A 27,910-nucleotide genomic window follows, 5' to 3' on the forward strand; every position below is an offset into this window, starting at 1 on the left:
ATGCCTTCTACGCACCTGTGACTAACACCCCTCGCATAGCCAGAAAATGTCTCCTGGCGCGTGTGGCATTGTGCCTCTCTTTGCACCATCCTCTATCTGACCGCACATATTCAGGGTGGCAATGTGGGCTTGTTGGTGCTGCATCTTCAAGGGATGTACGGTAGCGCGATTAGAACAAGGGACATAAGAAGACACACAGGGACACACACAGCGCTCTGTGTGTCCCTGTGTGTCGTCTTCTGGCGCGTATTGGTTTCGTACCCCTCCTAATTCTACGTCAGGGATTGCTCACGGATAATCCGCGAACTGTCCTCAGCAGGAGCACAGGACTGTTCTGCTCGAGAGTAGCGTTATCACCACCGCGATTAACCGTGAAATCATCTCAGCCGTGAGCCGAAATTGATGAGACAGCTGCTACATTTCTTGTATATGAAACTGTGCAAAATGTAGAGCCCAAATTGACAGGTGGAGAACCGTGCACCCTTGAGCCAGCAGCAATGCTCTTTAAATGTCTCGTATGCGACTGCAGACGGATTGCTGAGTCACCTGCAAGGTGAGATGTGGTGTACCAGCGGCTGAAAAATCTTAGCACACGTACCGTAGACTGTAGTTGTGCCACTAGCCGCGTAGTTGTGCGTACTCCATGGCTCAGCGCCGGTGGCGTCAGGAATTCTAAAATGAAAGAAAGATATGCACATGAACACGGCGGCCTGCGGTGGTAAACAAAGGTGGCTGAACATTGTAGCTGAGGCCAACGTTTCGACCAGTGGGTGAAACTCATGAGGATTAGTCCGCTTTCAAAGAAAGACGTTTGCTTGCAGAATCTTTCAGGTTCTTTGACATACTGCTCAGAGTAGACACACGCGCACCCAGTGTATGTATTACTTACTGCCTGTTGCTCTTTTGGTGAACTTATTTCGCTGTTGTGTGGGTAATGTGCTATTATTTGTACACCTATGTTTATTGTTGTTCACATTGCTAATGCAATATAATGGTGCGGCGCATGTGGTTTATATTGTAGGTCTTGTCCCGTCATTCCATCTTGGTCGGTATCTAGACTGGATTATGTCCTTAATAAGAACTTTATGGGAATAATGTTAAAATATAAATAAAATGAATAAATAAATGCAATGAATAGTATGTTGGGAAAGTGAAGAACTGGCCACAACAACAGTAGTGGCGTTTTAAGAGAACCCGCCAAGGCTAAGGAAGTAAGCTCCTTATGTTCCGCATAAATTCAGTTGAAATTTATTGCATTTGATTGACACAGGTAAATTCTAATAATTGTATGAGTCAAAATTTTGTTTTGGTTTTCAGCTTGAAAAAAATTGTGAAAACACCAATCCTAAAATATACGCGTAAAATAATCATTTATATGAGGATTTCCTAAGTATCTACTCATAAAATAGTTTATTTTAGTATGCTGTATAATGTATCAATATTGGGCACATTAGATGTGACATTAGGCGCAGTTTAGAAAATCGTGACATTTTTTTAAAGCTCAATTATTTGTAATTTTCATGCTAGTGCTTAAGTTTTTCTTAAAATATCGTAAATGGAATTCCTTTAATTTCAATATTATGCGATTAAAAAAACGCCACAAGGCTTACGAATGTTGTTGCGGTGATTGCAGAGTAAGATGGCTTCTTCTCTCGCATTTATGACCTAGGTAGCAGATCCCCGGATAAAGCTTCCTGTTAAAGCCTCGCTAATCGGTATATCACGCCAGGCAGCGTGATTCACAGCAGCCGCCGCAGTCGTCACTTCAGTGTCGAAATCACATTGTCATCATGCAGTCGCATCACCCTCGTTGATGTATCGACGTCATTTTTTGTTCGTTATTAGGCCGCAGTTATGCTGTCGCCATCGTGTCGGGATTATGCCGTCGTTGTCATGCCATCGCTGTCATTGTGTCGTCGTCACACAGACGCTATCATGCATTCGTTGTCATACGGTGTAGTCATCATGCCACCTTGGCCGTGCGGTCATCGTCATTGTCGCTTTTTCATGAGGTTGTTTTACCGTCATGGTCATGTCGTCCTTGTTATACCATGATCATGACTTAAGAATGCGAATGTCATTCTCGTCATGTCGTCGCCCCCTGCCCCCCATTGTACGACTTCACCATTACATCAATATCATTCCTTAAAATCAAAATTAGGTTATGAGGTTTTACTTGCCAAAACCACGATCTGATTCTAAGGTACGCCGTAGTGGGGGACTCCTGAAATTTTGACCACCTGGGGCTCTTTAACGTGCACTTGAATCTTACTACACGGAATTTTTTGCATTTCGCCCCCATCGAAATGGGGCCGCCGTGGCCGGGATTGGATCCGACAACCTCGTACTATCATTCCTTCTTATTCCATCATCATCGCGTTAGCGTCATGCAGTCGTCATGGCTCCAGACTCATAGGTTACCTTGGTAAGCGAAAGTCATAAAGCGGGACAATATTTGAGCCTGTGGGATGTAATGGAAATCATCGAAAGCCTAAGAATTATCGCTGCACTCTGAAATGAACGTCACTGCAGCAATATGGCCTGTCACTGCATTGCTCGATAGCGTTAGACACCCGCCGTGGTTGCTCAGTGGCTATGGTGTCAGGCTGCAGGCCACAAGGTCGCGGGTCGAATCCCGGTGACTGCGGCCGCATTTAGATGGGGGCGATATGCGAAAACACCCGCGTCGTTAGATTTAGGTGCACGTTGAAGAACCCCTGATGATCGAGATTTCAGGAGTCCTCCATTACGTCCTGCCTCATAATCAGAAAGAAGTTTCGGCACGAAGAACCCCATAATTTAATTTAATTATGTATTTAGACGGACGCCTTTCTGTTTTCTATCTTTGGAAACGAATATGGCGTAGCACCTACGCATTTGACAAACTTGCAAGAGCGCTGAGCACGACAAGCATGTTAGCACCACATCCACCATGCCGTGTGTTTTGAATAACCGCTGAGTTCGTGCACGTTTCACATATCAGAGCTCTTTTGCATAGCGAAAGTGCCACAGTGGAGGCATAGTTGTACCACGGGGAGCATTACGCACCGTCTGTGATTTGCTTTGTGCAAACAAATTTTTCCAAACGTTGGCTCACCTAGCGAAGTTTTCCGGAATGACCGATGCCTCCTCAATTCCAGCGCGGCTTGCACTGGGCTGTGCGTGATTGACGCTGCTGCTGGACACCATAAGTAGGGAACTGGTCATTCCTCTTTCAGAAACATGCGTATAGCCTGAGAGAATAACAGAGGTGTTAGCTCGTCTCTGTTCAAGGGTCATTCAACGAGCGTGAACATGTCGTGCTGAAATAAAAACGCGGAGATTTAGTATAGGTTTAGTGATAGGGTAACCTGATTTGAGTGCTCCCGTATGCGGTGCTCTTTCTGGAAATATGCCTTCAATACATATGACGAAAGAGACGTGCGTGACGGAATTTATGCACTGTTGAATTTCCCCCAAAATATGTGCTGTATTTAGTACAGCAGAATAGAACACGACAGTGTTCCATGCCGAAGATGAGAGTGCGTTTTTAACGCGATAGCACTACGGGCCTCGTGTAGCAGATAATTCGGTGTCTGCGGCCGGCGCCGGCGTTCACCGCGTTGTGAGCAAAAAATCATTCCAAATCAGACATACCGCACGCAGGCCTTCCGTGTAGCGCGAGTGCGTTACTGAACTAAATGAATTTAAGTAAAATGCGTCAGAAACTTAGTAAAGTACGACTTACAGGCAACCAACAGATACGATAGCACCAGATTGTAATTTGAATGTACGAGAAAACATTCGTTTACGCGGAAACTCAAGCACAAAGCAATGTTCCTGCGTTTCTGCAACTCTTGTACCACGGGCAGTGGCGTACCCACCACCGGGAATCCAAGGCCCACGTAATAAGCGGGGTTTCTTCCAGAAAGCTCGCTTTCGTGCATAGCTACTGCAGCAAGCGTTTTCCAGTAAACATTACGGTTACATAAACTGCAGTTACTGAGAAGCGTTAGAAGCCGCCAGGGATATTTGAATGGTATCGACTTTCACTCCTTAAGGTGAAGCTAATGCGTCCTTGAAGTTTTGTTATATCTGTAAGCGGAGTCAAATCTTGGCTCTACATTTGCCGCAATAAGCATACTTCAGGCTTTACTAAGGTGGCGATGGAAAATATGCAAAATTTCACAAGCTAGCTTTTGCATTAACCTAACTTGCCTTAACCGTAAAGGCCACGTTCTCGTTATAGTAAAGCTCCTTAGTAGCGCAGAAAACTAAAGTTTAGCTCTCTCGATTCTGTCCAAATATATGAGAAGTTCGCGGTAACCATTGCACTAAATTTGCCGAGGTCTGTTGCACATAAAAGAATCAGTTAAAATGTGGTGACTGGACCAAAGGAAGTTTTGTTTGGGCTGTGAATTCCTTTATAAAAATTTTTCAATATGGAACAATTTCTAAAATATGAACAATATGAAGCTTTTAAATCTAATAAGGTGATATAAAGGATAGCATAGCTTTGGATACATCTAATATTACCTCTAAAGCGGTCAAAATGATATAGTATGCTGCGGTCTAAAATATGATACTATGTTTTGTGCAGGGCTTTTGCAAAACGCTCGTAAACAGTCAAAATGTTTGTAAGTTAATAATTCATGCACCAATATTGGCCGCCTCAGGTGCTCTAGCACATGCACTTTTACAGAGCTGTGATATCTGTTTCTTGATTGCGGGTGGGGGAGGGGGGGGGAGTGAAGAGCAACAAAGTTGTAAACTATGTCCTTGTGAGTTGTGTCGTCCAAGTATGGCTATCACGCTGTATGACTCGCGCACCAACTGTCCCAACCAGCTATCCTGTTAATTCGAATCGGGGCTGCTCACATGAAAAGCGACATGGTGACGCTCAGTAACTGCAACGATATCGTGGCCTGTGTAAGTATTCTTTCCGTTTGTCTTTGTCGACCTTTCTTGTTTCCGTGTTTTTATCGCGCTAAGTTACTACTTCAATTTCCGTTGAGGCTTATTGAGGGTCTTCGCGAGTGGTATCTATATACCCGTATATACCCGTGACGCCGCTGGCATCGTTCTGGTTGTTCAACGCGTTCCGCAGGTCTTCGAAGGAGTCGTCACAAGTCCTAGAATTAGCATATGTATTTGTATCGGACTTTTCGCTTCCAGGTAAGTCGGGCAATATGTGATGAAGCTTTTGTAAAAGCAAGATTTGGAACAAGCTAACTGCTATTTTGTTAATGAACGGGATACATGTAATGTTTCATTTTACCCAAATGCTGACTTGCTGGCTGGCACAAAGGAAACTCTGTAATTCGTGTAGTGGGAAACGCCTCTTGGACTTGTATGAACATGCAAGTCAAGTTTAGTTTAGTGTAGAACTTGAGCTTTTGTTCACCTACTGCGTTTCTGATTAGTGCTTTGTAGTTGGATATAGGTGTTCGGTTTTCAAATTGTCGTGGCGTCAACTCGTGGAGGAGAATCGCAATGATAATTTCCGAATAGGCACACCGGAAATTTTTTTATCTCATTGTTTTTAACATGGGGTGAGGCTCAAAAGAAGAAGCTGCGTGAACTCCTTGTGTGCTTTATTCAAAGCAGCGCTGCAATAAAAAGAGATGCTCCTTCCACGTCAGATTGGATTCGAAATCGCCATGCTTGTATTAGGATTTTCACAGCAATTTAAATGAATGAGCAATCATGGATCCGGGCCATGAGGAATCTATCTTATAAATAATTAAAACTACGAGCAACACGGCTTCCACACAGTAATAGAGAACCGACAGTTGCCTCTTATGGAAGACTCAGTTTGAAGACTTGGAAAGAAAAGGACGCAGTCAGTTGAAGTTAAGCATATGTGACAAACTGTGTTCTTGCCAGTTTGCTTCAAGTGTGACCCGTGCAGCAAATTAAGTTGAGTTACAGGGTATGAATACGGTGCAATTGCAGACATAAGCCTCAGAAAGAAGACGTAAATGAAGGGGCGTTCATGTACAGTTGTAAACCGCAAATCATTCTAACATGCGACATCTTTACCATGTCATCAAAAAAAAGTTGTCGAAGGTTTACTCTTAAAAACCTGGTTTAGAACTTCAATATACTTATAACTTTTGCTTCAGCTAAAGAAGCAAGACATCTCCAAGGTTACAGCCGCACGATGATCAGCGGCACGTGTGAACGGTTCGGGAGTGTTTTTAGGTTAGGTGTTTAGACAAACTCTCCTATAGCGGGCGCATCGGTTGGCCGTGACAGCCACGCATCACGAGATTGCATTTCAGGAATCGCCCGACGTTTATGCGCAAGCGCGAGCAAAAGCGGATGCGAGAGGGAAGATATGGGGGGCTTTCTGACTTTGCCAAGGTAGTGCGAAGGAGTAATTTCTTCGCTCGTGTTGGTATGCGTTTGTCCCGGTAGTGTCGGCATTGTGGAATGAGGTCGCGGGATGGACCTGCCCATGCACTAGCTTGTTTATGCTCCGACACTAGCTAGCGGCGCGGTAAATCAGGTGAAGCAGTGGGCACTGACGGGCCATGCGGTGATCGCTGTTTCTAAAGGTATATCGCACGTACGCGAATCCCAGAATCTCAAGATACGTCGGATGCGCCTGGTTTGCTTCGGTTTCGCTGGCTCCGCGGCTCCCGCCTATCGATATTTTGCACATATTTCTCTTAAGGACGTTTACTTACCTCAAAGACGACCATTAGAAAAATATGCTTTTGTAAGGTCGCGGCGAGCAGCATTCGAAAAGCCTGACACGAACGAAATGGTGCTTCACCACCTGGGTTTCTATAACGGGCACGTAGACCAGTGAGTACTTTTGCATTTCACCATCAGCGATGATAGGCCGTTGTTCTAGGAACATCATGGGTAACCTCGAACTCGGGAGGCCAATGCCGTAGCCACTGTGCCACCGGAACAGCTGTGTGACGCGGTGACCAAACACGAGCGACGAACATGTTTTTCCATAGAAGTGCATTTGCTTCCCGCAGTGACATAACGTTGGACCTTAACGATAAACAGCCGCAGCTATGCTTCCCGTGAAGATATTTTGGCATCATCCGTGCATCGACGCGCTAAAAAAGCCAAGAATGTCGCCAATGTACGCAGGCTGAAGTTGTCTGTCAAAAGCCCGCTTTGAAGTAAGAACAAATCGATAGCTATCAACGCCTGCGTCTGGGAAATACCTACGGCAACAATATTTATCGAGAATTTTTACAAGCGGCAAGACTCACGTAGGGCTACAGTCGGCAGTGCCCGAAGCGCCCTCGAAGAATTCCTGGATTGTGTTCGGAGTTACTTCTTCGCGGAAGGTAAACGCAGGAGGCGTGTTTCCACTGTTACTTTCTTCAGCCATGGCTGTTTGGGTGCGTCTGGAGCATTAGCGTCTGTTTCTTGAAAGAAGCAGGCGGAATCATAGCGCATGCGCAGTCAGTGCCGGTGAGTAAAGGGAACAAACGAAGCGATAGGTGCTTTGGGAACTAGAAGGCAGCCATAGAGCTCAAGTAAAAAAAAGAAAGAAAGACGATAGAGTGGCGCCACTATCTCGACGCTAAAATGCTAATCTTTTAACGGTAGAAGAGGCGTTCTAATAACTCGCGCTGTCTTGCCACCAAATGATCGAAAGCATGTAACCTCCTCTCCCAGTTATAAACCGTTGAGATGTCTTTTTAAGAGGAAATGCATTCATGGGTCATGGGTCGAATATTCGACCGTCCGGCGTTATGGCATCAAAATTCATGGGCATGCGCCAGTATTTCTTTACCAATAAAGAAAAGAGTTCGATCACCTTTGTTCGCGTTGAACGGACGCCCTTCTAAATAAGCAGTGTCACCAAAAAGTCTGTGCGTGCGGTTTCTCCGGTTTTGTTCCTGCCTGGCGAGCAGCCTACACGTACGTGTCTTATAACGTTTTGAGGAGTATCAGTACGTCTTCGTGAACTGGAAATGCATCTGGTGTTGAAAGTTGGCGCTGTCTATTTGCCTAACTTGCATTTCCGTGTCCCTCTCATTCTGTGCTAGAGAATATACAAAAACCCATGCAGCTACGTTCGTCGAATTAAGGGCTAAAAATCATTCAGGGAACCAGCGTGTGTCTCCCAATGGTCTTCATATACTTGCCACGGCCGTTCTAGCGTGCCTTTAACTGCGCAGAAACAGTGGCGATGCATAGGCGACCGAAAAAGAGCACAAGAGAAAAACGAATTAAGCGAAAGCAAGTAATAATAGAAAGTGACAACACATTATAATGACAATGTCAAAGTAATTTAAGGAATTTCTTGCGAGCGCGCAGACTATCGCCTTCATCCTCTTTAACGTAGGCTAAAGGGACTCTAATCTTTTACTTTTACTTTTCTAAGTGAAGTGCTACGGCTTCCAGGGGAAAATTGGTCCACATTACGCAATTCTGAAAAATACATATATATATATATATATATATATATATATTCGAAATTGTTTCAATTCCAGAACTCTACCTCGTAAAGCGGACGCAGTTTGCCACCGGTCTATGAAGGGCCGCTTCTGCGGTCGAGGGTAGAGAGGTCATGCTTTCTCGATGTTCGTATTGATGAGCTCTTCTTCCACCCTTCTTGCGTGGACAGCGGGCGTGTTTTTTTTTTTGTCTGTTGATTCTGTGAAGACGTGGTGACCATCGACAGCTTGAGTGCATTTTTTTTTGTCTGTGTGTGGAAATATTGGAATATGCTTCGCGCTCGACTATAGCCGTGAAGCCTACGTGGCTTTCCTTGGTGTTCTATCGCTTCTACTGAATGCCTCACACGTGGATGCACCGATTCTTTGTTCAGGCATGTCATAAAATGCGAATGGAGAACAGATGCCAGGTCCGGGACCCTGCAGCCCATTTGGATTTTGGTCCCGCTTTGTCTTATTTCCAGCAGAACTTGGTGCTGGGGCAGTTGGTTGAGATCTAACGAATACATTGCTGCGCCAAAAAGAACATAAAGACTTTGTAGGGAGAGTAAGAAACTACTCTCGACCGCTATCACGACTCAGCGCTCAACCTGTCGCTTCTTACTCTCCCTCCTAAGTCTTTATTTTCCTTTCGGCACCGTTATATATTCGTTAGATCTTATTTCGAGCGTAGGTTTCGTGCAGTACGTCGACACGCTGAGAACAGATATAGACGCACCAAGTCAATTTTATACCTGAGGGAGGCCAGGTGGAAGCAGAAGAAAATACATTGCCACATGGACCAAACATACAACGAACAATGAAACTAATTCTGTAACTAGTTGGACCCCCACACAGCACTGTCTCGCGTAAGGCTTAATCTCCAGAGCGTACGCGTTTCTGCTCGGCAACGCAACCACTTTAACGCACAGGCTCTGCACCAAGGCTGTCGAGAAGTCAATGTTGGAGAATAACTTTGTGAGAGAATTGCAGGTGACAAATTGTTACGAAAGGATCTTTAATTGCACGAAGTTCCCTTCACGCAAGCTTCGGCAACGGACGAACCTTTCAACATGGAAGAATAGGAGGCTGCTCTAGCCATTTGCAGGCGTTCCTCTTCGCCCCTGACTACATAATATAGCGCACGCTGCTGTACGCCTTCTTGAACATGAAGAGCGAGAGGTCCTGCTGTGTCATCCCAACGTTTCTTGGAGTGACGGAAAGAGTCGCCTTGAACTCAACTCATATCTGCCTCTTGCTCTCGCCAGCTTTGTTGGCAAGGTAATTGAGAGGATGATCCCCACGCGCCTCGAGTAGTTTTTTGAGCATTGCAATGTTTATGCAGACGCGACGACCGGCTTTTCACGGGGCCTTTCGTCGGTCGACAACGTCATTGCTTTTGCTTATTCAACAACAGCATACACCCCAATGCCTCTCCTTAGCGCTATCGTAAGACGAGACTGGTGCTTATGGTATCGTTTCACGTGAAGCCATCGTTGACGCACTCGTGTCCGTTCAAATCGGAGGTCACGCTATTTGCTGAATTGGGAGCAACCTGACCCGAATGAGCTTTTTTTTGTATTCCCTGAGGATGGTGAAATTACCGGCCACTACACGTATTGTTCAACAAAGCGCTGATTTGGCTAGCGGAATCCCTGCCATACTCGGTCAGACTATCAATTTATGCAGATGACATTTGCATCTGGGCTTCAGGAGTAGCTGCTCCGCAGGTCCATGCAAGATTACAAAAGGCTGCAATGCTGACGTATGCTTATGTTAAGAGAAAGCTCCTCGGCATCTTAACAGCAAAATGCACATTAGTCACCCTAATGCGAAAATGAATGGCCGGATACCCGGTGGCTACTAATGGCCAGCCTATCATGCACAAGAGAACCCATCATTGCTTGGAAATCATCGTTGACCGCGACCTGCTGTGGACACCACCACGAAACCTAAGTCACCCTTTAAAAGCAATGGATGGAACACATGGAGACGGTTGATGTGTTCCATGCTTCAACTGTACAAAGCACTCTTCGTGGATTTCTAGCTTTGCAGCACTCTGCTGTTGTTAAGGACCCGGAAGACAAATTTCAGCGTGCTTGGGAGCATGCAAGTTCGTTCATTGATTCATTTGTTTAACATAAAGCATACAAAGGAACATAGGACGAGGAGGAAAGAAGATTGCCTCCGCGTCCACTTTCGCGTCCACTTTCGGTAATATTTGAGACTATATTGTAGCACTGCTGGCAAGTACTATGTAAAGAAAAGAAGCGCCACATGCAGTTAAACAGTTCAATCAACAATAAGCAGCCCCTAGAAAAAAAAAACGTTTCTTCTAATGGCAAAGCTGAAGGAACCTTGCTGCTGTTTTTTAGCGACGTCGACACGATAGCATACTGGGAATCCCTGCTTACTGTCTTAATTACAGGTTTACTAGTACTCTCCGCAGCAGCAGTACAGTACCGTACAGACACGAGTAGCGTTATCGCCACAGTGATTCACCCATCAGGTCACCTCTACCATGAGCCTAAGTCCACGAGGCAACAGTTACATTTCTTGTATTAGAAACTATGCAGAATGTAGAGCACAGATTGACAGGTGCAGAACCGCGCACCCATGAACTAGCGGCGGTGCTCTAGAAGTGTGTCGTATACGACTGCAGACAGATTGCTGAGTCAGGTGCAAGGTGAGGCGTTGTATACCAGCGGCTGAAAGTCTTCCCACACCTACCGGAGACTGTAGTTGTGCCACGAGCTGCGTAGTACTGCGTACTCCATGGCTCAGCGCCGGTGGCGTCAGGAATTCTAAAATGCAAGAAAGATACGCACATGAACAGTGCGGCCTGCGATGGTAAACAAATGTAGGTGAAGATTGTAGCTGAAGCCCACGTTTCGACATGGGGGCGGAACTCGTGAGGATCAGTGCCCTTTCAAAGGGAGACGTTTGCTTGCAGAATCTTTAAGGCGCACAGGCGTGTTGCTCGGGGGCAGATTCACGCGCGCCCTGTGCATGTATGCTTTATGGTCTCTTACACTTTTGAAATATCTGCGCTAAGCTTTAGCTGAACATTGTTTGCTATTGTGTTGGTAATGGCCATTTCTATACCTATATTTAATGCTATTGTTGTTCACATGGCTAGTGAAATTTTATGGTGCTGCTGAACTCTTCTGGTTTACATTGTAAATCATGTCAGCTTTGCCGGCTTATAGACTGGCTTATGTCCTGATTAGGTTAGAACTTCGTGGGCAAAAGTATAATGAAAACCCGTCAAGCAAAGAAACAATGCTCTTTATTATATTCCGGTGGATTCCGTTGAAATATATTGCATTTGATTGACGCAGTTAAATTCCAACAATTGCCTGAATCAAAATTTTGGTTTTGGCTGCCAACTTGGAAAAATAATGAAATCACCAATCCTAAAATAGATGCGTAAAATAGTTGGCATTTATGCGAGCATTTCCAAAGTATCTAATCATCAATTGTTTATTTTTTAGTGCTGTGTAATACATCAATTTTGGGCACATTAGATGTAATATTCGGGCAGTTTAAATCATCATTACAATTTTAAAGCTTAATGGAGTTCTAATTTCCATACTTGCGTTTCAATTTTCTGAACAAATCGAAAATGAAATTCCTTTTTTTCAGTATTATGATATTTTTATTACGACACAAGGTTTACCAATGTTGTTGCGGGGGTTGTGGAGCAAGACTATTCATTCTCTCGCATTTACGCCCTAGGTAGCGGATCCCCAGATAAAGCTTCCTGTTAAAGACAGCACCATATTGTGAAAAGAACAGCTGAGACTTGCAGCTTCAGGCATCAGAACTTCGATCCATCGCACAAGTTCATCAATTCAAGCATAACTGTGCTATATACGGCGTCCCATGACGTCTAAATTAGTTGCTGTATTGTAAGGAATCCCTACAGAAGTTTCGCTCACCTAGCATCATTTCCCAGAATGCCCGATGATTCCTCCGTGCCCGCGTGGCTTGTACTGGCCACTGCGTATTTGCCACCGCCGCTACTTCTGTAGACTGGAAGCGTGAAACTTGTGCTTCTGGTGTCTCTGTTGTGTGCATACCCTGAAATGAGAGGTGTTGGATCCACAGTGTGTCACATTCCCTGCTAGAAACGTGAGGGGACCAACAAGTTTTCGTAAGAGTCTTGGTGCTAATAAATCCTAACAGCAGTGCATCCACCTGGAATGTTTCTCTAAATGCCAGCAACAAAAGCTGGAAGGCCCAGTGTGGCGCTACGAAAAAGACAAGGCTACTTGTCTACTAAGCGTTAACCATCGCTTTGACAAGGCTACTAGGCGTTGACCATCGCTTTGACTTATCACACAATAAGATTGAACGTGCATGTATAGACCAATGGCTACATACTAGTGTTCTGCTGTTATTGAAAAATATAACCACAAGAAAACCGCATGGTTCTATAGTGATTTATTGCACTCGTCTTGGCTGCTTATCTTCAGTTTATCTCACTATATGGGAAAGCTTTTTGTAACATCACCGGCTTTGGCTTAGGCGAACCCGAACATAAGCTCTCCATCTTTTGCCTATGTGTTTATCTCGAAGTGCAAGGAAAGGTTCAAGAAAGAGAAAATTGTCATCCGCCAGGCCAAGAAAGATTTGTCCTCATCCGACATGTTGTTAAAAAAACAAATTTCTTTTGTAAACTGCAAAGCTTTCATTCTCAGAAACCCGCATAGTTTTCCCGTACATCTATGGTTTACGTGTGGGTAAAACAATTCGTTCCTTCAAGAAATTGAGCTTAGATTCGGATACGTGGTCACGTCGAGGACGAACCCAGCATAACCTTAGATTTTTAAAGCTTTTAAGAAATTGTCGAAATTGTGATACAATAATGCACAGTTGTCTTCGTCTGCGTCTGGCGTTTCTACATTCCATCCAATTATTACGACTATTTTGTAGGATTCTTTTTTCATCATGTCTAAGGTAACGACTAGACGCGCAGCCGAGCTGAACTCATCATGCGATTATGCACTTTATTAAAGAGCTCCAAAAACAAACACTGCGACTAATGCAAGGCTTGAGGAGCGTTGCCACTGATTTCATTCGTCGTGACGTGGACATGATATGTTGAATAGCAAATCGAGACAACCTGTCTCGTCGTTGCGAGAAATCTATCTCACGTGGCCAGGTGGCGTCTTATAGCGCATGTTGCATTCCGCCTATTTAACTGGGAACGCTAAACATTACAAATGCACATATAGCTACCATAATTCTGGTAAATGGGTATCAGGAATTGCTCAAGTATAATCTACAAACTATCCTAGTGATTAGAACAAAATCGCACGCGTGCGTGCAGCTTGATCAACGCAGCGAATAGTCTGTTCGATCTTGTCGCCAGGGGAAGCTAATTTAATAGAACGACAGTTCAATTTTGGATATTCTGCTCAGATTTACATGCGCAGAACCGTGCACCTGAGAGCAAGTGGGGATGCTGTTTAAGTGTATCGTGTGCGATGCCAGACATCAGCTTCCTCAATCAACAGCAAGACGAGGTGTGGTAGACCAACGTCTAAAAACCTTCCCACACGTACCCTCGATGGTGGATGTGCGTGCAGTCGTGTAGTACTGCGTGTTGCTTTGCTGAACCCGCGTGGTCTGAGGATTTCTAGAACAGAAAACAAACGAACAGTAAGGCCTGAGGTGATTAACAGTGGCCTAACAAAGGTTGTTTCCGAGGCCAACATTTCGGCAAGTTGATGCAACTCATGAGCACAAGTCCCCTCCTTGAAACGTTTGCGCCATGCGACCATAAGCTACACACATACATTGATCTGATACAATTTACTGCCAGCTACGAGATCGATTTGAACAAAAAAGTTATTTGGCGAGACAAAGGGCCAAGCTATTACATCTATACCAAGGTATAAGATCAATAAACAAAGTCAGTATCATCGCAATAGAGACATTGTATATTTGCATAATGACTTGCTCTATAATGGAACACTTATTGTTACATTTGTGCGAAAACATGCTTAATACCTTAGCTAACGACCACAAATACTGGCAATCAAAGTGATGCCTTTATGAGAAGAACTTGCAAAGAAGGCTACAGGTGCTTGTCCCAAAGTGAACGTTCCTTGACGCCACCCCCTGTTACAAGTGATTTCCGAAGCACTGATCAGGCCACCTAAAACAATGCATGAGCAGGAAGCCAGTGTCTAACAAGCATTTCTCTGTTCACCGCCTCTTGGTCGCCCTCCTACTTGCAGATGTTCACGGGACTTCGAGAAGTCTGCCTGGGCTACACATGTGTCGTCATACTTAGGACATAAGGGTCTTGATTATTACGAGCAGGCCTCGATAGTGCATATCAAATTTTCTCGCAATATTACCTAGAAGGACATCTGGCGACACCGTGTCTGCGAGTTTTCTGTCGGACATCGTGATGCCTATGGAATGTTGGGATATCATAGAGGTCCATGGCCTTACCTAAAACGTTGCATAACCTGAAGGATGTTTATGGCTGCCTTGATATAAATTTCTTCAAATGAAGCATTCGTAAAATGTTTTGATTCACCGGCAGTATATCTATCGATAAAGTTTTCTCACCTGCACGACATAGCATACGCTGACAAGCTCTTGCAATGCTTACGGAAATCTGTTCTCGAACGTGAGCGACCTGCTGACACTCTGGTTTCACATATTTGGACACAAAAGCACATTCCCTCCTGATTGAGCAATATTTTTGCGTATGTAGCAATAAAGAAAAAGCAGCTCATAGCCTACTGATTTAGGAAAAGATTTTAACCGTCATTTTGCTTCGCTTGCAAGGCGCGCATTGAAACTGTACTGGCTCTGCGAGAACGATGCCAAAAGTGAGCCCATCGCGCATTACAATGCATTCAACAAAACAGTGCAGCGCCAATGTATCATCTATGTAATATAGTCGGAACCTGCATAGCTTCTGTTTGGCAAGATCGCGCTCTTAAGCGCATAATGCGATTTGTCTTCGGGATAAAAGGTCAATATACCAAACTTATGGGTGTGCCAACAGTCGCCTAAGTAGGTGCTCTTATGAATACACGGAATACACTTGGATGCGGGCCCGAAGGTATAGACTGAGTTATGTGTATCCGAGAGTAGTCTTAATTCAGGTGCCTTTTTTGAGAGTTTACAACAACACACTTTGTATACGGTAACAGAACTGATGCAATGTGCACACAATGACGTTAAAGAAAGGGAAGCCAGGTAATACTCCACGCAAGCAGCAAGTAGCCCAGAACCTAACAAACCATTGATTGGTCCCCTGAAACTGTCGAGACATTGTGAAATATGTTCGGTCTATGAACTCAAAGCTCGCCCAAGAAAACAGTGACGCCTGTCATTTAGCGATTGTTCATGGCGAACACACGCACACAAATCTAGCTATCAAGGAAACGAAGAAGAGCCATTTCTCAAGCATCCCGGCCAATTTACCACCGCTGGTTTTGTCGCTGTAGCGCAATTTTCTTTTTTTTGAGCACACGCTATATTTCCTGGGTAAACTTGGATTCACTGTTTCATTTTATGAGCCTTGATTTAAATTAACGTCTTGCTCCTCACTATCAATATGAATTCCATATTCTGGAATAAGTAAAGAGGCAACGAGCCTTCAACTGTGCCGCATATTGCAGTGTGTTAACAGCATGAAACATTGGCCGAGTAGTTATGGCTTCACGATTGCGCCCTTTGCTGTTCCCCTCCTTAATGACAGTTTCACACAATAACCAGTAACCAATAACTCTGGCGCTAGTTTCTACGGGAGCATGGGAATTATGGGAGGTACATGGATGTGCCTTAACTTCCCCCTTCAGGCTTCAAATGGCATAGTGACTTTGTAAACTAGTTATTTTCAACATTGTCTAGCGTAATGAATAAATAACATTAAAATTGTCCGACGGCAGGATTCGAACACAGGACGTCTAAGCACATGGGTCCAATATTGAAACTATTACGCCACGGACGCATGTATCGACAAGCAATGTGAAACGCCTTTATATGATTATTGCGGGCAAGCCAGTGCCTTGAGAGGCTTGGCGCATTTCGATCTGGCCACCTCGACAAGCTCAGTCGTTTCCATTAGTACCGATTGTACGTATTTGCACCGTCTTCCTCACTTCGAAGTGCATATATTGCTCTGAAATTTACGATAATGAAGGCAGACAAAGCTTAATAAACGACTCCGCAACAACATGTGAATAATCAGACAGATCTATATACTTCCCATCATTCCGATGATGGTTCAACGATTGATGTGTCCGAGTACTCTAAAGTATTCTGTAGGAAACCCTATGCTTTCTGCTCTGTCCGTGTCCAGTCGTTCTCTCGCAAGAAGGAAGTATGTTAGCGCCAGCTCCGCCTGCCGAATGCTCAAAACTGCGTTTGCGGTTCCTGTTTCAAACATCAGAGCTAGCGCTGCCCTTGAACATTTAGAGGGGGCAGGCACAGTTGAAGTCCGGTAAGCATTCCCTGTAGTCTCCGAGTGGTTTAGCAATGAAACGTTTCTTATAGCCGCCTTACCTGGCTCCATATTGTAAACTTGCTGATGCCTCCACTATTCCAGCATGGCTTGTGCTGGGCTTTTTGTGACCGATGCTGCTTGTGGGCCCCACGTGCAGGTGACTAGGGCTACCGCTGGAATAGGCATCTGTGTGTTATCGAAGAACATAAAAAGTGTTAATTCCCAGCTCTGCCAGGCCAATTCATAAGAAATGACTTTTTTTATCGTCGAGCCAAAATCATTTGGTGGCAGAAGAATCCTATTGCAGTGTTTGCATATACGGTGAAATTTTCTTTATGAAACTCGGTATTGAATGCATGCAAGACTTCCTCGCCATAAGAGAGCCGCCCAGGCTATATTCTCCAATGTTGGCCTCTTCGGAAGATTATTACGCTCCATTACATACCTCGGGCAGAACAAGATATTGTTCGAAGCGAAAATGAACATTTTCGTTTCTTCAGCGCACAAACCTTGGCCTAATATATTTGCTGCATCATCAAATAATATGCGCATCAGATGCTTCACAATGTTCTTGTTCTTTTTATCTATTACGAGCAGCAGACATAGCCCGTTGTAGACGAGGAGAAAGAAAAAATGAGAGGATGAATTTCCGACGCGGTACTACAAATTTTTCTTCGAAACCTGTGCAACCTCTGTAGAATTTGTTGACCTGCTATGATTCATACATGCGTCTGTCAACGACGTACTCGCATATCAGAAGCCGGTATCCGAATCACATTTGAGGACTCCTCAAGATGAAGTTCTTAAGGAAATACAGCCTACAAGCGATGCATTTTTATGAGCTCATTACAAAAAAAATTGTCCATGCTACTGGAATCTCGAGTATATGCAAGTATGAAATGGCTTACAGAAAGAAAGACTGGTGGAAGTAATTACGACGTTTACTCACAACCATTTTAGCCCCATAACCATGCGCAGCTCGCCCGACGCTGCCGGCCTGGCTGGCCACGTAGCGGCGCGCCATCTTTTGGAGGCGGCGCCAAATCCGCGCTGCGTAATTCACGTGCCTCTGCCTTTGAAAACACTGGTAACCATATCTCAGCGCCAAAAGTGAGTCACTTGTATGGGGTGCTGTATTTCTGTTTTCAACGTCGCTATTCGAACTGACCAAGTAAACTTCAGCGTACAATTGCAGCTTGAGTGATGTTGTAAGCAGGCAAGAGTATGAAATAGGAGTGAGGGATTGAAAACTTTATTCAAGACAGTTGGCGAATTTTGCGGAGTGGGGCTATAACCACCCCAATCTAGGTGACGGCCCGGGGCGTTTGACGCGGGTGGTATCCTCGGCGTGCCGGACGCCCCAAAGTTGATCGGCGAGGTCGTGGCTGAGAAGCGCGACCTCCCATAGCGTCCAGTGGTTCGAGACTGACATGTGTGCCCCTTTCACCTGGGACCCTTTCTGCTCGCTACCGTTGGAATTGGAAGAAAAACATGTTTAACTTCTTCGCGCAGTAACTAGCCTATGTGTTGCGGTCCTGTACAGGGAGTTGAAGGCAGGAGACTGCATTTTCTTAATTTTGACTGATTCCTCGGATGATCACGTTTTGATCTCCCAACGATGCCCATTTGTTCTCTTTTTGTTCTCACCCCATTCACCTCCCATTTCTCGTCTTGATTTCCTGGATAACGGCTCCGGAGTTTTGCTCAACGTCTGCAGAAGGTTGCCAAGAACTGAAGATGCATGTATTGTGTGCGTGTGTGTGTGCGTGCATTTGTGCATGTGCGCGCATGGGCGCGCGTGTGCGTGTTTGCGCGTGTGGGCGTGTTTGCTCGTGTGAGCGCTTTTGCGCGCTTGTGCATGTAGAAAAAGATGAAGAGAGAGGAAAGGAGAAGGCGGGAGGGGCCAAGGCTAGTTGCTCAGGTACGCGGTGTCGCAACACACCAAACGCCAGCTGATGCAAATGCCCCTGTGGGGCTACGTGTATTTCATGCTTCAAACGGCTCTCATTTCCTACATATCTGTGTAGGCCATCGATAGACTATACGACAACATTAAAATCTGGCAGACCCCATGCCCTGCGGGAGTCGATGTTATGCGAAGCCGTGTGCACGTAGCCTAGAAAGTTGATGAAGCGACTGTGAGAGCACTGAGATGTAGGCAGATGTTTGATGACCTATATTACACACATGTCACGAATTTCACTCATAACATCACCAATCAATTACAGGAGAGCTGTTTAGCGCTAGTTTCCCTAGGATCGTGTCCGCATGGAAACACAAAATCCCGGAGACTCGCAGCGGAGTTTAAGCAGACGTTAAGGACTCCATACGTGGGCCGATTCCGAAGATAGTGCAATGCCGGGTCAACCCCCTGCAGCGGTGCAGTTCGCCATTAAGAGACCCACATACACAGCCTCCTTGGTCATCCTTCACAGATTGGAAGGGCAGCGAGTTTTATGCTCGTCATGCACTCTTATACTATACCAATTTTGGTACATACCAAGACGTAGGCGGCTGTTTCATGACGTGCATGACAGGCAAATCATGAATCTCCTGTTATGACCTCTTATTTCTGTTCGTGATACAGTCTTGACATACTGTACAAATTATTGGAGGTACCAAATGAACGAAACGATCATGAGAGCACCAATATGTAGGAGGCTGCTTCATGACCCATCTGACACTCGTGTCATGATATCCAAATTATGCCCTATCATCGATGTTGCTGATACGTTCTAGTCATACCAATTTTCGTGCCTACCATGTTAACGAAACGACCATGAGAGCACTAAGACGTAGCCGGCTGTGTGATGACTTACGTTAGACGCATGCCATGATATTCATGTCACGACCGATTATTTAAGTTCGGCATATACGCTTTCATACTATGCGTATTTTTAGTTGACGAAATGATCATGAGACCTTCAAGGCGTTTAGACAGACAGAGACAGAGACAGACAGATAGATACATAGACACTGTCAGAGTCGCAAAGCTTTACCAAAAATGCTTTGCATTTAAAAGATTAGTGAATGCGTACATGTAAGAGTCGTGTTGCAGTGCTTATATTAGCTTGGAAAGCAACGAAGAAGAGATAATTTGCGAGGAAATGACAGCTAACTGTGCAACAGCGAGCATAAATGCACGTTAAAGTTGGGGCACTATAGTTAGGTATGCAAGTGTTCTAGCTAGGGACACATATTTTTTAACTTCCCAGAAATTGCGTGGTGGTGGTAACAACTTTATTTACAATCTGGCGAATTCGTGGCCTGGGCGTAGGCCACCCCCAAAGAGGTCCGGAGATCCTGTCTCCTCGCCGCTTCACGGGCTTGCTGGATGGCCATTAGTTTATATTCGAGGTTTGAGCTGTGCAACGCGGCCGTCCATCGCGCCACAGCTTCATCTGGGGAAACTGCTTTTTCTTTGCATATAACCTCGCATTCCCAGAGAATGTGTCTAAGAGATGCGCGAGCCCTGCTGGATAGTTTGAAGTTATCATCTGAGTAGATGTCCGGATATATCCTCCTGAGATGGACGGGGTTGGTGAAGGTCTTTGTTTGTAGCTGCCTCCAGTCTACCGCTTGGGTCCTGTCGCGTATGGGGTTAGGGGGCGGACAAAACCGCCGTGAGTTTTGATAAAATTTTGAATTATCACAGTGAAATTGAAAAAAAAGCGCTACATTTAGCAGCAATAATTACGGTGGAAGCTTCCTCATGAGGACCAACTATGATAGGGCAGTTAGCATTAAGCCAATGTAGGGACAGACTGCAAAACTGAATACACGTTCATTTACAATGTGAAAGGGAAGGGAGAGTCTAGTAAGAATGCTTATCGCGTCTTCGCATACCATAACGAAAATTTAAATAAACGCGGCTTGCCATCCTCCGGTACTAAAGATTTCAGTTTGAGCATCTTTGAATTTTATTGAATTATAGTGTTGTTGCATACGGGAATATTTAGGGCGAATTCATTTCCCAACATTTTTACTTGTATGTAGGTTGCACAGGTACTGGGAGAACAAAAATACTTTAAGTAAGCAAACAGTGCTAGTCGTCTTGCAAAAAAGAGAACGTATTTAGTTTGGGAAGGAGTGGTGTCTTCATGTCGTGGACTTTCTTGATACCAAAGCGCTCCAATTTCGAGGTAGTGGTACACTTATAAGAAGCCGCTGAGTACTGTTCTTGTTATATGGGTATAGGGTTAGAAGTTGTTAAACTTTCAGAAGCCTATGGTTAGCTTAGGTATATTCATGGTTTCAGAGCTTAATTAGCTTGCCCACAATTTTGAATCCCCCCATTTCGCGACATTTTCATGAACCTTTCAAAGTTGTATATTTTGTTGTTACTCGGCTTGTTAGAACCTAGAGCTTCAATATAAATTTTCTTGGGTAGCCCCAAATCATATGCCGTAATTTTCACAGTCAGCCGTAGCGGGATACGTCGGTTGTTTGTAGCATGCTAAACTTGAGCGATTCTTTCGTGTAGTACCGTTCTGCTCCTCCGGTATAGCCATCTGAAACACTGTCCTAAGTGCACACCTTACTCTGCATTTGTGCCAAAACATCATTAAACTGCAATTCTGGGATAATATGGGACGAAATCTTAGGAATAATCTGGTCACCTGGGGCTCGTCAATGTGCGTCCAAGGTACTATACACAGGTCTTTTTGTATTTTGCCTCGATCGAAATGCAGCCGCCGCAACCACCACTTTACCCACTGACGCTGTGCTTAGGCGCGCAATAGCAAAGCCACTAAGCAACCACGGTGGGTATCTAAGCAATACCCTTGTCAACAAAGTTCAACGGGTTTAAGAGACAAATTATGGTGCCAGCACGACCAACACACATAGCCTGCTTGACGAATAAAAATTGAGATTAATGGTGAAGCGCCGATTGCAATTGCTACTGAATCGATGACTGCGTAGAATGTACAGTCTCGGCTTCTGCCCCGATCTCCTGGGAGCATGCCTTTGCACTTCACTGCTGTGAGAATAAACGGATTCAAACATAGGTGCTGTATGAATTTGCGCGCATATGGACAAATTTATTACTAAGGAGAGTGATAAGGCACCTCCTGCGGAAACCGACTTGGCGGCTGTAGTGAATCGCGTCTTCATGCGCAATAAATGCACCACTGCCACGGTGGACGTAGGGCATCTCTCCTATATTTGTTGCAAAGGCGAATGACCATTGGCTACGTACCGTTGAGGCTGTACGTCTGGTCGGCTATCGGCCTGTGCTGCGCGTTCCGCTGGAAACGCCAGCCGTCGTCAGGACAGCTGCAAATTAAAAAAAAGTATTGGTATGAGATACTTGCAGCTGTGACAACAAGTTGAAATTATCTTTTATTACAAGCAAGTACCGAGAAACCAAAGCTCTGTTTGGTAATCGAGCTGGTTCCAATGTTTTGGTCTCACTCAGAGCCTAGGTGATGCACAGGATCCGCATCATCGAGGCACTATAAGTAGCCAATTGATAATTATTGGCCCCATGATCTAGGCGTGTTCCAATTAGGCATTTGTAAAAGTTTGAGGAAGTTCTTGTCACTATACCCCAGGTTGAATGCGACAGAATTTTAGGAATGTTCATTGTTTTTTTTGGCATTTCTGTTCAAGGTACTTAAGGACTGAGTGACTAACTGTGATACACTGCAGAGAACTCTCTCTGCGTCGGCGGTATCCACAGTAGATTTTCTTTTCCCTTAATCTTGCCCCTCCCCCTTTTCCCTTTCGCAAGTTCAGGGTAGCCAAACGGGCTCATTCTAGGGTAACCTCAATCCCTATCATTTACCATATCTTTTTCTCAGGCGCAGAATAAAGGTGTACTTCGTGCCTAAAATGCTGCCTTAAAATTTAGTGCACTATTCACAGGTAAGTGTTGCTCATGCACCTCAATATGCGAGACTGGAACGGCGCCTCTATTTCTTGCAAGAAGGAAGGAGCGGCTTCTCAATAAATGTGGCCTAAATGAATTCTGTGCTGAAGTTGACGCTTTGGTCAAGTCAATTTCAACTAGTCTTTCGTAGAATGCAAGGCCACACGAGTTAAATAGAATCGGCAAGTCATCAACATAAATGGATTAAAGCATACGTTGTGGAATAAATGAATGCGCTAAATTCAATTTTCGCAACAGCAATGATACAAATAAGTCGCCCACAACCTGGTAACCCAGTATTCTCGATGAAAGACCTGTACGGAATATTGCCAGCACTAATATTCTACGTTAGGTTTGATAAATAACTTTCTACTACATTAAGCATGTTGCCTCGAAATGCCCGTTTCCGAGATCTGTCGCAAACTTCCGTAGGGCCAGGTGGGGCGTCACGCGTTTGTGACATCAAGAAACAATGACAGAAAGAACCGTCTTTAAGCAAAAGCTTTACTGATGTAAGACATAATCCGCATGAGGTGGTCAGTTGTAGGTCGGCTGTCTTTAAAGCATCGTTCATAAACGTCAAGTAGTACGTTTCGTTCAAGAAAGTAATAGCCCACGAATAATCCTCTTTTGTAATAGATTAAACGAGCAGTTTCATGACGCCATAAGCCACTAACTTGCCATAGAAGATGTATCCTAGCCCTGTTTCAAGATGGAGACATAAATAACCTTATTCAGTGCTATGTAAATTTATATTGTTGCCCACATGGTGTTCAAAACTGGTGATAGAGCAACTTGCGTATCAGCGTGAATGTGTTTTATTATTGCGTACATAGTCTGACCATTTCCCGGAGCAGACATCGCACGAGGTATTTAGGACGTTCCACTCTAGGTAGGGCATGAGTGTATATAATGTTATGTTGATGTCTTTCGTGGAGAATGCTTTACCTCAAGCAGAAAAATTTCTGCTCGTTCTCAATAAAGAGGCAGCCACAGGAGAAAAAATTACAGCGAGAATCACGCCAAAGGGGGCTATGTGCATTTTCGTCTCAATATACTATGTGGGATTCGGGAAGTTCATCTGTAAGGCTCGGAAACTGTTTCGCGAATTTGATGGTTAGGAGGCATGCAAATGGAAGTGACTTTGAGCAGCCTGTCGAGCAGCAGTTTTCGGACAGCAACAGTTTCAAAGGTCGTTCGGAGTTGTAATTGATGGCTGGGAATTTATTTGCTAATATAGCCACAAAACCCGACGAAGTGAGACCATCGTCGCGGCCTCTCTCAAAAATGACATTGCCTAGGAAAGTGTGTGCGCAGATATTACGTGTATTTCCTGAGCAGACAGAGCTTTTAAGGATTGATAAATTATGGGGTCTTGCGTGCCATAGACACGATTTGATTATGAGGCGCGCCGTAGTAGGGAACTCGGGAATAATTTGGCCTACCAGGGGCTCCTGAACGTGCACCTAAATCTGAGCACACGGGTGTTTTCTCATTTCGCGCCTATCAAAATGCAGCCGCCGTGTTAAGAACTTGATCCCGCGATCTCGTGCTTAGCAGCCCAACACCATAGCCACTGAGCAAACACAGCGGTTCGCAGCACTTATGCACTAAGTTTCTAAATAAGTTGTTTGACATCATCTAAATTGTGTAGAAGTCTCTTTACATTCCTTTGCAATGTAAGTGTGTTCATATTGCAGAATACATTTGTGCTGCCTGTCTAATATAAGACTGCTAACTTAGCTTACAGAGTCCTTTTGGTTCTATATGACTCAGGGTTACTGTGGGTTATACGTTTCGAAGTGAAACGGTGGTGCCGTTCGGCTAGGAATCATGTTCAGCGCCCTTCTTGAAAGCGGTGGTTTGGCAACGCCTCGCCTGGAGTGAAAGTATCTTTAAATGCGAAAAACCTAGAATTTGATGAGGTTTTGTTGGATGGTGGTGCAACGCTGGCTGCACCCGCCGAAGGGGCTTGTTGCCCAACATTAGGCACATTCTTCGTGGGCAAGGCTGCTGCGGCACTGTCCCTTTATGCACCGCATCAGCATACCCTATGGTATGGAGAAATGAGCCGTCTTCTTGCGTCCTTGACACGTGTTCACGCGTCTTTGAAATGTCTTCACGCGTCTTTGAAACCTCTTCACGCGTCTTTGAAACCTCTTCACACGTCTTAGAAGTAGACGTTTTTTTTTGCTTTTACAGTTGTGATCTATTTTTCTATTTTCTATGTGGCATAAATTCGGGAGTGAGAGTCCCGGTCACCGTCGCAGTTCGCCCACTGGCTGGGTTGCTTTATGTCAATAAATATTTTGAAATGGTGGCTCACCTCGCGGTGTCTTTCGTAGTAGACGATAGTTTCTCGATGCCAGCCTGGCTCGTTCTGGGCCAGGCGTGAACGGCACTAGCGGTGGACACAACAGGTGCGTAGTTGGTGCTTCCGCTGTCAGTGGCATCTGCACCGTCCGAGAAAACAGCAGAGGTGGTTACCCATCGCTTTGCAGAGGTCATTCAAAGAGCATGAAAAATAAACGGTGGCATGCAAAACATTTTAGTTGGGCTTTAGGGATAGGGAAGGCTGGCTGTTGTGTTGGCGTGGGCAGTGCACTTTTTCTTTCCGGAATTCTGGAATTCGGAGCTCAGTGCACAAAAAAAATTCACATTGACGTAAAAGACATTCACATTGAAATTAATGGAATGTTAATTTTTCTAAAAATAAATACGCTGCAAACAATACAGCAGATTAGAACACGATCATTTTCAATGCGAAAAACGACTGGTCATATTCTTTCAGTGCGCTACAAAGGTCCAACCTACTTTTTCCAATTTCAAGCAAGAGGTAGTGTTCGATGCTTCATTAAGGTTGCAAAGAAACTTATGTTAAATTCAATAAGCAGGCTTTGGCACACGCCAAAACTTCTTTCTACCAAGAAGGACGCCTCTCGTTATTGCAAAGCTGCTTAGTTAGCAACGCGCAAAAGGAAACTTCAGCTCGGAGGCTTCTGTCTAAGTGCGTGGGAGCAGGGATATTGTTTTTCTCGGTCACGCTTGCACCAGATTTGATGCAGGCCATCGAATGTGAAAAACAAATGATGAAATCTTGTAACTGCCATAAACTAACCTATTATTGAGACGGTGAGTGTCTATAAAAAGTATTGAATGCGCTAAAATTCGTAAAAAAAGAATATGAAGCTTGCAACTGTGTAATTGAGCAATAAAAACGATATGATAATTCTGGAATGTCAATTGACTAATACCCGTAAATTGAGAAAAATGATGCGCAGTGGTCTGAACTTTCCCACAATGAGCTAGGACTTTTGGAAAATGCCCGGAAACCTTTGTAATTTCTGCAAATTGTAAATTCATAGATCAAACTCGGCCGCTTTACCTATTCTATATCTAGCGGTTCACAGGATTGCTATGTTTGTTTCAGGATGCGAGTTACTAAATTGCGTAGGTTGTGTTTCGAATTTCGCGGAACTTGCCATTTTCCGGGAATTCTGCCATACCATCCAGGCCCTAAATGTGCAATTCCCTTGCTGCAGTCACTAGAACAATCTAATGGAACGAACATCGTTCATGTCAGTCTAAGAGCTGTTACTAAAAGCATTTCGGCATTTTACATGTTGAGCATGAAAATTTCAAATGTTCCCCGAGCCGAAGCTTCCTATTAAAAAGAACATGGTTTCGAAAGCATGGGTGCTGCAGTGAAAGGATGGCTGCCGAATGGTGTCATGAACTCCGGTGTTGGCACTTTGATTACTATTGTACCCCGATATCCACTACCTCATATAGGTGAACGGGTTGTGTGCAAAAGTGCAGCTGCAGGTTCTGCATACCGCCTATTCATTCTTAGCAGTAGACAGCCTGATCGGGTCGTGGACGAAGAAAAGGAGACAGAACAAGTGTAAAAAACTCCATAGCCAGGAAAACTATGTCGTGATAAGATAAACGCCAGCTTCAACCAATAGTGAACAATTCTTCAAGAGCCTGGGCATCCACTGCATATATTTACCTACGTCTGTAGCGGAAGTTCCTAGGAATGCATCTACAGTTAGCCATGCATGTTTAGCAACTAATTACAAACAAATATGGCTCTTATCCACTGCACGCCTTCGAGACCTATCACAATGATTAAAATAGGCCACACAATGCGCATATGTGAGGGTCGTGTTGCGGGCATACGATAAGATGAGAATGACTTGCAGAAATACAAGTTGACAGGGCAGTATCGTTGGATAAAGTAACCGCTGCAATCTCGCCACACTCCAGTAAACATAACGACCGCGTGTTTTCCAGAATACTAATAAGGTGTGGCTGGTTTTTCGTAAGGTAGACAGAGAGCTGTCTTAAAGTTCCTCTCACAAGGTTTGGCTGTTGTAAATACACAAGCACGGCTCGTAAATTAAAAGGTGTCTACCACGTGTGAAACGTATAAGCGGCTGCTTGGAAGGAAACAGTTGCAAACAGTTGGCCACGTGCCCTTCATCTGGAAGAGGTCGCGGAAGAGGTCGCTGAGCAAGAGGTCGCGGGATCGAATCCCGGCGACAGCGGTCCCATTCCGATGGGGGCGAAATGCGAAAACACCTGTGTAGTTAGATTTAGGTTCACGTTAAAGAACCCCAGGTGGTCCAAATTTCCGGAGTCCTCCACTACGGCGTGCCTCATAATCACAAAGTGGTCTTGCCACGTAAAACGCCATAATTTTAGTTTCATCTGGAAGGAGCGCCGGTTTGAGAGAGCTGGTCAAAATCCCACTAACAAATGTACATGTGTAATGCTAACTGCTTACAACAACACCGACTACTGCACGAGAATTAGGTTGATCATCCAATGACGGAATACCAACAAATAGATGTGTCGTACGAAAAAAAAAACCTATCGGAATATATAATAGAGCAGGGGCTCGTCACGTTAACATGACGTAGGCCCTTTGCGGAGAAGGCAAAGAAGCAACACCGCTTGAGGACAACATTCGAGGCAGAGAGGGAGATTGTCTGGAAGCAGTAACACTAGCCTGCTAACGGCACAGTAGCACGACAGGTCGATGTCATCTATCCTCTCCCATAACGAATGCACTTAAATAATTGTATTACCGAAACACTCCCTTCACGGCGCATTGGCAATTTACTGCCTTTAATTTAAATTTGCAATGGCGCCCTGTAAGAG

The 27,910-nt window shown here is 44.7% G+C and overlaps 1 protein-coding gene across 1 annotated transcript in view; it reads right to left on the minus strand.

The window, feature by feature from the left end:
- The window catches only part of LOC139050023 (uncharacterized), a 65,239-nt gene that overhangs the window by 13,902 nt on the left and 23,427 nt on the right, over positions 1-27,910 (minus strand). Inside the window, exons 4-11 of the mRNA XM_070526119.1 lie at positions 25,071-25,197; positions 22,073-22,149; positions 16,932-17,058; positions 13,964-14,037; positions 12,335-12,476; positions 11,124-11,197; positions 3,098-3,233; positions 599-672 (exon numbers count right to left, since the gene is read on the minus strand). Of these exons, the coding sequence (XP_070382220.1) occupies positions 599-672; positions 3,098-3,233; positions 11,124-11,197; positions 12,335-12,476; positions 13,964-14,037; positions 16,932-17,058; positions 22,073-22,149; positions 25,071-25,197 (831 nt within the window). The remainder of the gene's footprint in view (positions 1-598; positions 673-3,097; positions 3,234-11,123; positions 11,198-12,334; positions 12,477-13,963; positions 14,038-16,931; positions 17,059-22,072; positions 22,150-25,070; positions 25,198-27,910) is intronic.

The sequence above is a fragment of the Dermacentor albipictus genome, chromosome 9 (genome assembly GCF_038994185.2).
Source record: "Dermacentor albipictus isolate Rhodes 1998 colony chromosome 9, USDA_Dalb.pri_finalv2, whole genome shotgun sequence".
NCBI lineage: Eukaryota > Metazoa > Arthropoda > Arachnida > Ixodida > Ixodidae > Dermacentor > Dermacentor albipictus.